General features: G+C 39.2%; 2 protein-coding genes across 4 annotated transcripts; one reads left to right on the top strand and one right to left on the bottom strand.

The window, feature by feature from the left end:
- Nucleotides 1-2535: 2535 nt before the first annotated feature.
- On the top strand, nt 2536-3171 carry RB195_011192 (uncharacterized protein; the record flags this gene model as incomplete). Of its 2 annotated transcripts, XM_064192506.1 has the most annotated exons (5): nt 2536-2572; nt 2649-2721; nt 2795-2844; nt 2906-2925; nt 3052-3171. In XM_064192506.1, the coding sequence occupies 5 exons, from the start codon at nt 2536-2538 to the stop codon at nt 3169-3171; spliced, it is 300 nt and encodes a 99-aa protein (XP_064050089.1). The 2 variants fall into 2 exon arrangements, with proteins under 2 accessions (XP_064050089.1, XP_013298401.2); XM_013442947.2 differs by having other exon boundaries at nt 2795-2908; nt 3052-3142.
- A 215-nt stretch (nt 3172-3386) lies between these two features.
- RB195_011191 (uncharacterized protein) lies at nt 3387-16528 on the bottom strand (the record flags this gene model as incomplete). 2 transcript variants are annotated; one of them, XM_064192505.1, is made up of 6 exons in its annotated part: nt 3387-3430; nt 4263-4405; nt 4474-4543; nt 5159-5279; nt 7367-7443; nt 16495-16528. In XM_064192505.1, the coding sequence occupies 6 exons, from the start codon at nt 16526-16528 to the stop codon at nt 3387-3389; spliced, it is 489 nt and encodes a 162-aa protein (XP_064050088.1). The 2 variants fall into 2 exon arrangements, with proteins under 2 accessions (XP_064050088.1, XP_013298402.1); XM_013442948.1 differs by lacking the exons at nt 3387-3430; nt 7367-7443; nt 16495-16528 and adding an exon at nt 6865-6993 and having other exon boundaries at nt 4252-4405.
- Nucleotides 16529-16778: the final 250 nt, after the last annotated feature.

Below are 16778 nucleotides of genomic sequence, written 5' to 3'. Positions count from 1 at the left end.
TCTTCGGAAAATAGCATTTCCTACAATTGCTATACTGATCTTGCCCTCATCAAATGTTTTTAAATTTTTGTACTTTACAAAACTGCTCTATTAATAATATTTCAAGAGAAAGACTCCATAGAAGTTATTCCATCCAAATAAATATTAGGAGGTGATTTTTCTTCAGAGAAAACTGTGTTTCTGTGATCATTGAGGAAACTGATACGTGGATTCGCAATCGAGGATTATTTTCCTCACATAAAATATTCTCCACTAACGCAGTTGTTGGATTTTCTTCTTGTTCACAAAATTGAAGTAGTGTAGAAATCTGATGAAAACATAGAGTTCGGAGTGCAGGTTACGAATATGGGTGCACTTCCGTTCAATTTCCCCTAAACTTCCTAAAAAAAAATGGCGCGGGAACCGGCGTAGTTCCTACGAGGTACGCTAGAACGCGCCACCCTTCTACACCCGTCAGCATCCTCTGCAGCCCATTGATTGCTTTTCACATGGATAGGCTACTTCACTGATCCTGGACCGCTCGCTCGTAGATGCGGCGCGTGCACAAAGGTGGCCCATCCCAACATACCTCGTAGGAGCGAATGCCATTTTCCATGAAGTTTTTAGAACGATTAAGAGAAAATGAGCAGGACCACATAGCCATATTTGTAGTCTACATCAAGTACTCTTTGTTTTCCATTGGTTCGAGTCAATTCAGAACTACCTTTAACATAAATTCAGGTAATAATACTTTTTGTTCGTACGTAATGTACGCTACCTTTAACATAAATTCTTGCAGGCTACATCAAGTACTCTTTGTTTTCCATTGGATTTCCACGTTACGTCAATTTCATGATACGCTACCTTTAACATAAATTCTTGCAGGCTTTGTTCCATATTTTTCCGATAACATAGCACAACATCGCAGTAAAAACTAATATTCAAGGCAACTAGGTTTTTTCGTTTGAATTGTCACACAACGAGACAGCTTCGTTTCTTTGGAAGTTCTAACATCCACTCAACCATGGAGAATTCCATTATCAACTTAGGAAGCGCTGTAAATTTAGGATACGGTTGTCCAGGAATGTTCCTCGCTCATCGTTTGCCGCGGCACGCAATTATTACAGAAAGTGAAACGAAAAAAGTGTCTTATCAATGTTTCAGTGCGTTATGGCTCCAATTTTTCAAAGCAATGTACCCATAGAAGCACAATTTCCCTGCGAATCTAGAAAATGGAAGCGATGTCAGAATCTTCTAGGTGCTTTTAACACTAGAACTGCTGAAAAATAGCGCAGCTCGTTTGCCAACTTGAAGAAAAGTTATTTTTTATTTCCTTTCATTCTCGTCTATCTCTTATGTGATCATCTCAGCTACATATCAACTTCTGCCAACAATAAACAGATTTTCAATTTCGGGTCTGTAGTATTAAGACGGTTCTTGGTTTCAGAAACCTGAAATATTATCTTTAAATTCCCCCATACTTCGCGATTTTCTAATCCATTTTAATTTTTCAGCTTTTTTAATTCAAAAAAGTCCTGCAGCAGTGAACAGAGAGTGTGACGGCAGTGAATGAGGTGGATGAGGGAGCTCTGTCCATCCTGTCTCTTTCGTTTTATTAAGAGTTCTCTTGCAGGATGTTATCATGCATTGCAGATCGTGCAGAATGACGTTTTATTTTGTTATTAAAGGATTTGTTATTGTTATACTATTTTTTTTTCTTTTGGTGAATCCTGGTTCACTTAGTTTATTGGTTGCAAGTACTCTTCTCTTGACCCTCCATATTCATTTTACACATATAAAACGTGAATATTAACCAATTCTCCACATAAAAAACTATACGATTTTCAATTGAATTAATTAAAAGTAGTTGAATTAATTTAAATACAGCGTTAGCGAGAATTTCTATTCTTTCGCCTTTCCGTCACTGGGTACTGTACAGAACGTAGAAATTTTGCGCAGCGCAGATGCGGAATATCCTCGGCGTATCTCAGCAGGAGAATCGGGAGTATCATCCTGATCAATTCATTAGAAAAAAGAAACTCTTGCCCACATCTGTTTAAAAAATAAAGCGGTTGTTTGTAAGGTGAGTTTTTTCATCCATACGAGTGTAAGGAGTTGTCACGTTGGATAAAGTGATCACTCTAGAGCACACCGTTATATGATTATTGAATCCGTAAAATCTTTTAGTACTTACACAGTGAACCATACTATGAACCCTATTTTCCAATGGTGAGAGATCAACTTCGGAACAAGGACATTCCCCCACCGATCCGAGCAGAAACTTTCTTGCACAAGAAAATTAAGCATATCGTATTTCGCTTCAAATTTTTGTTGGCATGTATGTAGTAGCTGTAAGATGACACACGACACACACGTGAATAATTTCTGTATTTCTTCGACGACCGTAATCGAAATTTTCTATTCCGAATTCACTGCGGCTGAAGGCATTCACAGCAGAGCTTTAGGAAACGTTGAAAGCATGCAAATCACCAAGAAACCAAAGAGGTATTTAAATCAGATCAATGCAAACACTTTTAACCAAACCCGAAAAAAAACATGCGCTCTCTTATCATTCTGCTTAGTTTCCTTCTGGGTAGGACTTTTTTCTTTGGATTTTTCTCTCGAGAATCAAATGCGGCCGTGTTTTCCTTGACTTTTTCCCATTTTAGTGTGCGAAGGAAACATAGATAGTAGGTGCTTGCAGCCAGTTAACGGACCAGTGTGTAGGGCTTTGGTGAAGCGGTAAGTGGACTTATCAGTGCTAGATACAAAAAAGAGAATTCTGTAGTGAAAAATCCTCATTTTTCATTTGCAGATGGAGCTACGATCCAACAACGAACAAATGCAAGACTTTCATGTACGGAGGTTGTGGAGGAACGGAGAACAACTTCTTATCTGAGGAAGAATGCATAAAAACCTGCGTCAGAAGGTCACACTGAGAAAAGTGTTAGCATTTATAATTTTTTTGGACGAATAATAAGAATTAATAAGAAGAAAAATTCTTCGTTGAATAATATTTAAGCAAATAAATACTAGTAATAATTGGTAATAATCGTAATCACTGGTGTTAAGGGCGGGTGTAGCGCAGTCGATCCGAGATCCTCTGTGGTCGCACAATCGAGGGTTCGAAGTCCCAAGCCTTTCATCCCTCCGAGGTCGATAAATTGGTGCCAGGCATGTTTGGGAGGATAAAAACACTAGTGTGATCATCCGTTGGCCCCCACAAGTCATTGTATAGGCCAACATGCGTTAGGAAACCCCAACAATTACGAACTGCAGTAAAACGCGTTGGCGCATCCCAGGTAGATTGATACGCCAGTGACTTTGCTTTCTACTGTTACTTGTGTTCCCCGTAAAGTTCCTTATCATGAGAACATATTTATCCAACCTTAGTGTTGGTGAATTCTCTAATTGTTCACATCTCTCTGAACTGTATAGACACGCAGTAAGGCTGAAAATCAAGCTGATTTCAAACCACAAATATCAGTTTCCAAGTGAAAGAAAAATATCGGCATGATGTGAGCCTTTTCCTAGAAAACAAGAGGAAAAAGGTGACAGTAAAATGTCAAAAATCCTAGAATTCAGGCATGGAGATATCTAGTTTGAGAACAGCATTCTCAAATTTGCATTATGCGATCAAAAAGCTGAGGTAAAAACATTAAAAAAATAAAAAAAAACACATAGAACTCCGCAAACTCAATGCGGATCCCAACATAGAAACAACTTTTTTTCATTTTTCAGTGATGGCTATACTGTACACATATAATAATAACGAATAACGAAATATAATAACGTGAAAAAAAATAAAATATGTAATTTAAAAAAAAACGAAGTGTTTATTAACGGGACAAACAGCACGTATTACTTCAGAGACCCCCGCACTTTTTGCTCCGGAAATGATATCAAATATCAAATGATTTATGAAATACAAATAATAAAAAATAACAGTATATAAAGTATGCGAAAATAACTACAAATAACTATACATAAAATATAAATAAGCGTTATTTCCGTACGGAAAAACGTGCACATCGAGTCATATGAGAACAGAATAACAAAAAAAAAACAAATAACTATGTTTTTTCTATCAATAATACATATTAATAAAATTTTTGGGTACTACTATAATACTGTAATAGTTCGAGTCCCGCTATTGAGTACATCAAGCAATTTTTGAACGCTTGAAATCTCCCTAATATTTAAGGCCCCAGGCGCGAGTACTTTGCAAAAATTAAAAGTACCGGGGAGCGTTGAGGAAAAAAACCGGTTGACTCATAACTCACCAATCTCCACTTCGTTAGCGGCGATCGTGATTCCTGTGATATCGGCACCTGTGACAGCCAAATCTCTCATAACACCTCCAATACCACATCCAATATCCACGCATGTCCTGCCGTCCTTCAGACCAAGTCGTTCACCAATTGTTCTACAAAAAAAAGAAAATACTGTGGATACAGTACAGATGTGGCGTTTACCGTAAGTTTCATAACATACCTATGCAGATCTGAGAGAGCCTCGTTCAACGACATGTTAGGTTTCTTCGGTGGAGCAAAATGGAAATTACCTGAACACGAGTTTTTACTCGGATAGGACTACGTAGCTGCTCCGTGAAAGATGTCGAGTGGTTTATATTCAAGTGAGGTGTGTGAGAAAAATTCCTAGATAACTTTGCAGTTTCTCCGTGTTTTCAAGCGTAGATATCCAAGAATTAGGGAAAGTGACAATGTAAGATTCAGAGTGTGTCATGTGTTAAATGGCAGGCCTTAAAAAACAAAAAAGAAAGAAAAGGAAGTGGTTTTTTGATGCATGTAAAAGTTTCAAAATCTGTATTTGTGTAGCATTTCTATCCTCACCAGCTTTCTTCTGGTTCCTTGTAGCTGAAAATTTTTAAAAAGGGATCTTCCAAACAATAATTTGTTGGCTTTTTTAGAATAAGCTTTTATCGACTATTAGGAATATCAAATCTTTCAAGCTCCATTGAATTCAGAAGAAAGGTTAAAATTCCCATTACTCGATTTGGCAAATTTTTTGGTTGTGACAAAAAAAGTGAGAGCAAACTCAAACTTTCGTAGATGAAGTTCTATTCAAAAACATTACGTTAAACAGGAACAGGAGAAACTTCCTTGTGGTGAACATGTAAGAAGGAAATACGAATTTCGAAGCGAAATAAACTTCATACCTCCAAAATACTCGTCGATTACAGTAGACATCACTGAGTAATAATGAGAGGTGACTGCCAAGTGATCGCCACTTTTCTTCGCTTCGATGAAAAGTTTGTCATGCTCCTCAGCAAATTCTGCCTGAAATAAAAATGAATGGTTACCGAAAAAAGGATAATTTTCATTGGAGAAAATCGTCCTTGGTTCGTCTTAGACGATAAGCACGTCTTAGAGAAATATCAAAAAATCATCAGTGTTGCGTGGCGGCTGCAAAAGTGAACATTTCTGTTTATAGTGCAACTACTATTAATGAGTCTCCCTTGGAAGTCCTCGTGATGTCCTTGTTTGATCTTATCCACAGCATAACTAGTTTTGGAACTTCTTCAAGAAAAGTCCAATGTTCACAGTACAGTACAGTAAGCTACAGTTGCTCACTACTTACTTTACAGTATATCGAATTCTTTTTAGTGTCTCCACCTGCGATAAGTATAATCACTTGAATCACGAAGAAACACAGAAAATTTTCCAAAGTCATAATCTTCAAAAAGTAAAGACATTTTCGTCAGGGAAAACAGAGAAAATTATAACTTAGAAAAAATTGGAGAAAGTGAATTTGATTTTCACTTTAAAAACTGGGGGTTGCAGGTCGGATAGGAAAGCGAAGGCTGGGAACGTTAAACGCTCTACACTTTAAAGTGTAGAACTTTTGGAACAACTCTCAGAAAGCCACTATGGCTACGGTAACTAAGAATATCTAGCTCTTTTTCACTTTTCTTCACGTACTCTTCTACTTCACAAAAACGTGTGCTAAAATTACGTTCATAATGTGAGGATTCTAAAACTCTTCATTTCTTGATGGTCTAATTTCTCCTGTGAACCGAAAATAGAGAAAACTGTATTCTCTTGGGATGTCAGTTAAGACAATACTACTAGAATTCAAAAAAAAAACTAGAAAGTACAGTGTTAGGTACTGTAGATAAACAAGTATAGAATGAACATCAACACAGTAGATGCATTCTGCACATGATATCCACCGCAACTAAACCCACGAACAAAATGTGAGCGAATCAACGGCGCAGCCCTAACGAGGAAACTTATACTGAAGTAACAACGGAAATTTTTCGTCAAAAAGAACAAAAGCTTCGAAAATTTTAAAACCTTCAAATATAAATCTGAACGACCTATCAAAATGTTCATGATAACGTTGACTTTACGAAAATTTACCTATAAATTTATTTTTCCCGCTTCTTTCTTTCATTTTATTTGCACTAGATGTCATGTGTCCTCAAGGCGCAGCCATCTCAGAGCCTGGTCCCCTATTTTGTAGCCGTTGGGAAATAAGAAAGTGAGTGCTTCTGTAAATTTTATCCGAAGTTCAAACTAAGCCATATGGATAGATCTCATCATCATTAGTACTACATTGACATCTCCGTGTAATCATACAGAGAAAAATGAATCAAGCTTCTGTGGAAAAAAAAACAAAAAAAAATCCAGATTTTTTTTCTGACGAAGAATTACTGTGGCTATCGTGGCTTGACTAGCTGAACACCCACGTATTATTGTTCGTTCCTACAGTTGTTTTCGTTCTACAAGAAGATAATAGTGTGCATCCACACCCAAATTAAAAATAATCTTTGAACCCGTGTCAAACCGAGCGCCGACGGTCCCCATATTTCTCTCAAATACACCTTTTTGCGCAAGACCTTCACCGATGGCTGAACCTCACTGCCTTGATCCTCACTCCACCAGTGAGACGACCTTCGTTTGCGAACCAAATTCCGCAAACAAGCAGCATGCGCGCATGTCGTTCTTGGTCTGGACCAAAAGACGCGTTGAGTGCTTTGTGCCGAACCATTCAGAACGCGGATAGTTGAGAACGTTTCGAATCTTCTCATGTTTCCGTCAAAATGTTGCCAAGAAAACAGAAGGGAAAAAACATAACTGTGGTATGGTAACGAGGCGAAAATGTGAGGAAGAGTCCGACAAATGTAAGTTCTTCTTAAAAATCCTAGTCTCCTTCTCAATTAGAACTCGGGATCTTTAGGTGTACCTTTAGGTGTCTATAAGAAGTTCGTAAACGCAAGATGACCTAAATCTTCGCCAATGAACGGGTCAAGGCAATTGTCACTCGAGATCTATCGTAATAATGCGTAAACCATTTCATAAAGTTCAGCTCATTGTCTGATCTGCTCATTCGGGAAGGTGGAATCCAAACAAAAATGACCTACTAAATCGTGCCTCCGGAAATGCATCAGAAGTTTCACATAATTCCGTTTGAGATCCACAGCCATCGGTGCCGGGCTATCTAGAAGATGAGAGAATTGACTTTAGAACTTAAGAATGTCATCGTACAAGAATTGCATAAGAAAACACCAAGGATACTTGTCTGGACATTGTGGCCGCGCAATGTGGGCGGGCCGAAGGGTGAGCGTACATCGGACCGGTACCGATCGCCACCTCTCTGCAGGAAACGAAAAATCATAGTTATGAACTCGCTATCATTATCCTGAATGTGTGTACTGCGTGAGATCGCATACGGAAAACATTGCAAAAAACCCTCATCTGCACAACTAACTCCAATAATAAACTGTAGATCCATTCCATTAGGTTGAGGAATAAGTCGTGAGCATTTTTTTTTCAGACTTGAAATGATGCATAGAAATAATAAGCACTGGCAAGGCGGTCATGCACGGTTTGAGTGAAGATTTTTTGCTCTACAGAATAAACTGTTCTATTTCTTTTCAAAAAAAATCACTGATTATTGTTATTGGTCCTTAAAAATTGAGTTTAAAAAATTAAGAAAGAAAAACGAAAGATAAAAGGGAGCATTTTCAAATTCATTTTTTTTTCGCATTTGGTAAGGCTGCCGCTGAATCTGACAGAAGTGCCATGTAAGGAGAAAGACCACGTCCCGAGACTCCCGAATGCTGTTGGACTCCACGCTCCAAAAAGACGAAATTTCACCTCAAAAACGAGTTGCAATTGTCGCAGAGTGGTTTAAAAAAATTCTTCTTCCTATTTTCCTTGGACCAAAGAACACGTTTATAGCGAATCAATTACTGACATACTTTCCATTATTACTCCTTCGAGTGTTCAATGTTTTTCGACCTCTCATCTTGGTTTTCCCACCGATTTTCATGACTTTTTTTTTGTTCTTTTGGGTAAGTTTTCATACCTTAATCAACGACTTCCACAAATCCCATAACTAGCCATAGCGGTTTCGGCTAAATGCAAAGAACAGAAGGTCTTTTCCTCTGCGTTTGCCCCTCCATCTTGCAAAACACTACTATAATGCGGCCCAGAAAATGTAAAAAAAAACATTTTGCATTCTCAAAAACCTCTTTCTTGTTGTGTCTTTCCTAAGTTCGTAAAACTCTTTACGACTTACATATTCTTCACCGCAAAATTACTTATTTTAAATGTTTTCAATTGCAGATTGCACTTGTTACTTACTTTATTCTTACTAACTTATTTACTTTTTATTTATACCTACTTTACTTTAAAAAGAAACCTTGATGGCATTAATTCAGAATCCGTTAAATTTGGCAGGAGACACTACCAGAAAAAAATTTTTTGCTAGTATCTAAATATTTTACATGCAAGAATTTAAGAAATGAGAATTCAAATATTCCATTCAATTAAATATATTTACCAGAAAAAGGTTCGACAAGATCGAACTCTTCTCTACCGCACATAAATTGCATTAAAGAAATATGTAGTATCGTATCATTCCTGTATGGATGTACTTATTTTATCAACACTATAATGGACAAAATAATGCAAAATATTTAACTGATGTGAAAATTTGAAAATGTTTAATATTTGTTCTGGCTTCTACCTTATTTCTTGTCTTATCTTTCTGCTTCTCTGGAATTTCAAAACAAAAATTAAATAGAGTAAAAGATCGTTGTGCAATCGCGTCATATAGGATAACATATTACGAGAAGTTCATCACATCCTAATATTGATTCCAGCGAGTTGCATGAAAACATCTTACAATCAGAAAATTAACTTGGATTTATTTATAGCTAATTTTATTACGTTAAATTACAAGTAATTGAATTTCCATTTATTTATAACTTCTATTTTATTCTGCGAGGGTTCAATTCCTTTGTAGAGGAGATTAAGCACACATCAGTAGGAAGTTGATTTGGTATGATTGTAATGTGGAAGCATTTCTGTGTGTTTTTCGTTCAATTCACTGAATTCAGTTAATGACTTTAGAGCGAATGAATTGTTCCAATGAGGTAATTCCAGTGGACCTCTCCTTATATGTCATTGTCACATTAAGGGTAGCAAACTACGACTAGAGTCTGCACAGAAATAGTCGTAAATTATCGAGTATCAAATTCATATCATATTCGGGTATCAAATTCTCGAACACGTCGCTCGTTTCCGCCAAATTCGGGACTATGATAGTTGTATACTGTCGCAACAAAACGTTACATATTTCGCTCACATCTATGTACATACACAGTATAGTCCCTGAAAACTAGCTTACAACAAAAGTAGTGTTTCTTAAAAGCTTAGTTCACGTTTTTTCCATAATTTCTTCTGGAAAATCTCTCCCATTCATTCATTCCATTATCTAATAAGACACTTATGTAATTAGAAGAAACAAATATGTTTGCACACATTTTTTTTTTGATATTTCCGCACGTTTCCACGAAGGTTGCGCACAAGAAGGTAATTCCTGTCCCTTTCGCGGTTTTTTTTCCTTTATTTTTTAAATCTTATTTTTATTTAATTTCTGCCTGCAACATTTTTGTACTACGAGTTCACTTCCTCATATTTTGCTCTCTTTCCTCGTTTTCAAATTATTCTAATGTTTCCTTCGGAATAATGTAGAGATCCTGACTTTTCGTAGACTAATCATATGCCTAGTTGGATCACTAGGAAAAGGCCAAATTTGATACAGTGCCCGTTTGTATAGAAAAACGAGGAGGACGATAGAAAAATCATTAAAATACAAACTATTAAAATTGTTTTTAAAAAATCGATAGAAGTTCGAAAAATCATTTTTTGAGAAGAACGAGAAGGACATCGTCTATTTCCATGGATGTTTCACAATGTCATTGTGAGATGGTGAGTTTGGTCTTCAGCGTTAGTACAAAAAATGAAAAAGAGACAGGTCATCACTTAAAAAGCTTTAGAATCTTGAATGGTTCCCACATCGCCGACGTTGATGAAATAAAATAAATAGTGACCTCAACCACTCCACTGAAACGGCTATTGTGTGCGGAGAGGATCACTTCTTATGCGAAATTATAAATTGCTCCTGTCCAGTTTGTGGTCAATTCAATACGCCAACAAACAAAAACACACTCACTGAATTTCTTCATGTATCGGACAATATAACCTTTCATCATTCATTCTAGTGCTACTTGAATTGGTGTTCTAAGGATGAACTGAGCTCGAAAAAATAAGCAATGAAGAACGAAGAAATTCAAGTTCTGGAACGATCCGCAAATATCAGTATTCTTTTCTGAATACTTTAAAGACATCACCCCACGAATCTAAGGTGGTGGGGGTTTCACGTGGATTATGCCTGTACGGGGTCGTAGATTATGGGGAGGAGGGTGATTCCGTCCATTTCTTCGTAATTGCCATAAAAACGCGGTCCTAAAGATGCGGCACGTGCACAAGGCTGGTGCGCTCCAATCGAATTCGTTGTAGAAAATAGCGCCCCGGAACGTTCGAACCCGCATCTTCCGGACCGTTTTTTACGGCAATTAGTAAGAAGTGTAGAGAATCACCCTCTTCCCCATTATCTATAGTAGGGTCAAAACGTTATGAGGCACGAACGCAATTGCGTATGCGGCTTCGCTGCAGTTTGTGACGGTCCCAGCTCGGTTCCAACTGCTGCCTCCACCACGCCGTTTCGAGCGCTTGCGCAAAAGCACCGCAACTACACTCGTGATTCATGTTGTTTTGATAAAATTATAATTGGGTCTACGTGGACGCTGCTAAATATGTTGTTAACTTCTCTGGATAAAACTGTTAGACAGTTCCGCCTTCTCTCTGCGGATGTATTTATGGCTTGAATTTTCAAATATGGACTAAGAAAAGTTCATTTACTCCATCCTTCCACAGTTTCACCGGACTGTACTTCTTTAATTTCAGCGTCTTCATCTGCGGCCCCTAGAAGTGACGCACTTTGCAAACTATATATCGCAATCTCATGTTCAGAGTTGAATCTCCTCCCATCTTTTTTGGATTTGAACCTTGGAACACTTCTGACCTTGAATTGATGTAGTCGCATGTTTGTGAGTAAGGTTCACGGATCCGCTACACATCGTAGGTATAGACTCGGCCACGCATTCCCTTGATCAGTGTGGCGTCCAAATCCTAGCGGAAATCAATCTAATATCTAATATGTAATTATTAACCTAATCTAATCTATTTATTCCATCCACTAATCTATCATCTATCTATTGAATTATGTTTTCTGATGGCATAAATCAAGTCCGCAAATAAACGATAACGACGGAAGATGTGTTAGACTGCAAGCGGTATGTGCTTGAGGTTTGCAAATTTTAGTGCAAACATTTCTTGGTCACCTCCGGCATCTCTACTTTCATTGTAGCCCACCAGCTTATCTGGAGACCCATCTGGGACACTTCTAGTTCGCATCTCTTTCTGGTTACCAGAAATTGCTCGTCATAGCAATAACGAAGATTATTTGACATCGAGGTGTAGAGAAGGTTTCACAGTGATCGGTGATATGGCTTTCATGCTATGCAGCTGTAGATAAAACATAGCCTTCCTGATTGAGTCACAATACTGACTTTGAAAGAGTAAAAGAAACAAAACAATTCCAAATCCTTTTCTTTAACCCTATTGGCTGCTTTAATGAACACCAAATTCGTCGCACTACTGATGGATTCAAATCTACCCCAATCAGAAGACAGTCTGTTCACTGAGCTTCACTTCTAACCGTTAGTTCATCTGGGTATAATTTGAAAGACACTCGTATCAGACAGACGTCTGATATTCTTGCTACGGTCCGATTTACTCTTAAAATCCTGAGAAAGGACTGACTAAAGGAATTAAGTATACCCGTTAAAACTTAATTCCCTTTTTAAATAACACTAACAACAGCATTAATAATAACGATAAAATAAATAAACGATTGAATAACATTATTCTGGCCTCTAATTTGATGGAAACCGGAATAAGACAGGAAACACTTCGAGGACTTTTTCTATTCATCTTCGCCGTCGATGACATCACGCGAACAGCAGTCGCTCAGTGTCGTTTTAGCAACAACAGAATGACTTTCAGCTGGTGTAGCCAGTGTTGTCAAATTACAGATAGCAGTACAATAGACGGTTAAAGGCATCACCCCACGAATCTGGGGTGGTACGGGTTTCAGGTGAGATATGCCTATACGGGGTCGTAGATTATGGGGACCAGGGTGATTCCGTCCACTTCTTCCCAAATGTCGTAAAAACGGCCCGGCAGATGCGTTATTCTCTACAACGAGTTCGATTGGAGCGCTCCAGCCTTGTGCATACGCCGCATCTTCCGGCCATTTTTATGGCAATTAGGAAGACATGGAAGGAATTACCCTTCTACCCATAATCTACGACCCCGTATAAGCATAATCCACCTGGAACTCGCACCACCCCAGATTCGTGGGGTGATGCCTTTAACCGATCAAAACGTTGACTTGTGTTACATAGGCTGTATGGTGGAGAAAAACAGCAGCAGCGAATATGATATGAAGCAAAGTCTTTGATTAAGTGTTCGGCTTCTACCACCTGCGAGGCCAAGCCGGTGGTTTACGCAACCGTTATTTTTCATGTAATAAGTTAAAGATCAGAGACACTGTCTACTGCGATATCGAAGATACGGGGATACGGTATGCTACAGTGAATATCTCTACGCCGGATGTCGGTGTTGTGTGCTGGCGGATGACTTGCCCATACTTCGTTCTGTTAGTCATATTATGGGGAAACCAGCAGACCGCTGCGTACAATGTGTTTTGATGAGTCTCTCGAGTTCAGGTAGGAAAAGACTAATTAGTCGGATGTGGAAACTCTAGGATGAATTGGTGAAGCAGGACTGGAGGACCCTCCACCACACAACTCAACTCAGTCAGGACAACTCAGCCAGCCGTGATGCCAGGTTTCACAGGTCGTGGAATAGCGACGAATGGATCGGTTCTGTGCAGGCTCTCACTGGCTGTGTAGAGTGTTCGGCAGAAGTCTGCACCATGACGATGCGCTCCGACGAATAAGCGGACAATTGAGACAGACGGTAACATCAACCAGCCAAATTAGACGTACTCTAGCCAGAGTCCCTATCCTGGTCGGTGGTCCCTCATTGATTTCGTATGCCGGTTGTTGCACGTGCTCAAGTTCAAGAGTTGACAGTGCTTAACAAATCTGCGAGGTTTTAGACTGCTCCCTCCAAATAGATAAAGTTACTCTGCCAATAGCAAATTTCTTAACGAACTTGTAGACTATGGAACATCTCTTCATTTTGCCGCTATTTAACCCGAGTAAACGAAGACAATGGATATTTTTGCTTTTCCAGGTTTCTTCATACTTCTTCGCTCGTGACTTCACCCCGTTCTCGCTATCACAATCCAGCTGACTTGGTTTTCTCTCGTTTGAAATTTTCAAAGGTGCAAGCGACAGATGGGAAATAATTCGTGGATCTTGGCTGCGCAGAGGCACACCCAACTTCTTTCACGGCATTAGAACCAAGAACATTTCTTTTGCGGACCCACTTGTATAATTAGTATAGGGATCGGCGTACCGAAACTACTAAAACTTAATCGACTGTTTCTTGTTGCTTTCCTCATCTTTTTTTCGGACCGTCCCACTAAGATGAGGAGAGCTAGCAGTGGTAGGAATGTAATCATGATATATAGTAACGGGCTTATTCTGTCACGTGTGTCTGTCTGTCTGTCACGAAATTCGAAAAGAGGGTGCGACGGGTCCACCGACGTCGGATTGGTGCGCCGGCGCCAGATACCTATAGAAGGGATTGCGACGGCTCCACCGGCGTCGGATTGGTGCGTAATAACTTCGTGTGCATGACGCAAATGAGAGATGGTTGCAGCCGTTTCATAACCGTGGCCACTGGGCGCTTCGCTTTTCACTTTAATGACTCCTCTGCGTGCCTATTTCCTTCTTCGTTCGCCTCAAGTTTGTAGCATGAAGTTCTCAGAAAAAGGAAGCAGGCATGCAAACGGCTGCATAAATAGTAGCAAGATATTTATGTGATCTGACCTGGAACGTTACCATTATCAGTAGGATGATGTCTTTCACGTCATTTTATGCCAAAACATCATTCTTTGATGACTGTTTATAGAAAACAGGAGGAGAACCCATATTTGATATTTTTAAATTTTGTCTATAATATATTGATAAGGAGTGTTTGAAGCTGAAGTTCAAATGTTCTCCAAATGTAGAATTGACACGTTTAGAAAGAAGACTATGAACTCCTTCGCTTTCAGTTATAATATAAAAAGGAAGGAAGATTGTTGGAGATACACAAGTCAATTTCATAGAACTAATAACACTAACATTAATTTTCGTTGATCAGTGAAGGCGAGCAAAGCAAACACCACAGAAAGTCTGAAGTCCGGCTTTAGCCGGATGCTCAGACTGGTATATAATAACAGGCTTATTCTGTCACGTGTGTGTGTCAGGCGCAAAATTCGAAAAGGGGGGTGCGACGGGTCCACCGGCGTCACATTGTTGTGCCGGCGCCAGATACCTATAGAAGGGGTTGCGACGGGTCCACTGGGATCGGATTGGTGCGCCGACGCCAGATACCTATAAAATGGGGTGCGACGGGTCCAACGGCGTCGAATTCCTGTGTCGTGGTGTAGAAGTATCGCGCAGTAAATTCGTGTGCATTTCGCAAAAGGTAAATGGGACGTTCCATAGTCGTATCCACTTTCCGCGTTCCTTTCCACCTCTGTTTTGTTGTTGTTCATTCTGTGATAAATGTTGGGGGGGGGAAACAAGATTGAAACCTATGTTTTGAATAATGATTCCAAGTCGTGTCTATATTACACTGGTATCGAAGGAGTGCTTAAAGGTGAACTTTGAATGTTCTCCAAATGTAGAACTGACGCGTTTACAAAGAAAAATATGAAATCTTCGGCCCAAATTTCCTTTAAGAAGAAGATGAAAACGTTGTTAGAAAAACACAATTCTAATTTTACAGAAAATGTCACTATTATTAATTTATTTTCATTAATCAGTGATGGCGAGCGGAGCTAAGACCACAGAAGGTCTGAAGTCCGGCTTTAGCAGGACATTCAGACTGGTATTATACGCCACAATCAGCTTTATATTTTCGAATGCGAAATGAAAGGTTGTTACTCGTCAGAACGTAATTGAGCTGAGCTTTGTGAATTTTTATTTTAAATGAAGAGAGAAGATAACAAACATACTATTTCTGGTTCTTAACCTTAACATTGTTAAGACGTTCCATATCTTTGGCTGCCATCCACTCTATCCCGAATTGAAGAGAACTGCTTCCTCAGCGTTAGAACTGAGGGTGTTTCTTCAGCACCGTCCTGGATCCACTTTATTCAGGAACCTGTATCGTTGAGCTTCCGGAACTAATATTGTTTAATATTGTTACCCCTGTCTGAAGTGTGCTATGCGCGAAAATGCTAATTTTCTAAGACATCAGACTGTGGTAGGGGCAAGCGTAGATCCCGCTATTTCTTTGCGATTCATTTTGAGCTCCCGGCGTGAACACAAAGTGGTTCCAGGGAGCAATCCGAGCTTCATGCGCCACCCACACCTTATGCTCACCTAATGCCGTGACATCCAAAGGTTCCCCTCTAAAACGCCTAATCTGGCCGAATTTGTCGCCACGTTCCATACAGGAAATAAACATAAACAACACTTAAGCTTTACAATCTTCTTTGTTACCCGGCCGAAGTTTGTATTCCGTTTCAGTGTAGGTACGGGCACATAGGCGAGAACAAATGAAGCTTTGTTTAGGGGAGCTAGAAGGAAGCTCTACGATCGACACAGATTCCCTATGCGTTAGCCACCTCACAGCGGACCTCTCGTAGCGGCGGAAAAAAGTCTGATTCTATGGTATGATTTAAACTTTCATATCGGACTACAAGGTACAAAATTAGACTTAGTATATTAGTTGTCGAGCAGATAAGACGTTTGTCCAGATGAACCACTGTCGATTTCACCCCCTTAGACTCCGAAAAAAGCGAACTCGCTGAAACATTAGCCAGAAATGAATACTAGCCAGAAATGAATATCATAACAACCTCATGTGCAGTTCAACTCAGAACATCAGACACCTAATCAGGTTCAGGTGTATCAGTTAATGCCGAGGAAAACTTTTTGTTTTGATTCACATTCCTCCGCCCAAACGTTGTTACTGCAAATCATGAAACTGTTTAGTGCTTGACGACGAATATAAAGATGTGTTCCACGAATACATAGAAGTATTTAAAAAGATAGGCAGTCTTATACAGCGCTGGGCCACAAAAGCATCGAGGACTCTGAAGTGTCGATGGATGAGACGAGGAATCATAAAATTGTGCATGAAAAACTCAAGGAAAGAATAACAACCGATAGTCACCGGAATAAATCATCTAAAGCTAAAAGCTCACCAAAGCGATTTCCACACTGCAAGCGA

This window comes from Necator americanus, chromosome III (genome assembly GCF_031761385.1).
Source record: "Necator americanus strain Aroian chromosome III, whole genome shotgun sequence".
Classification (NCBI taxonomy): domain Eukaryota; kingdom Metazoa; phylum Nematoda; class Chromadorea; order Rhabditida; family Ancylostomatidae; genus Necator; species Necator americanus.
Note: the sequence above shows the minus strand (reverse complement) of the source record. Positions and strands in the feature narration are given on the sequence as shown.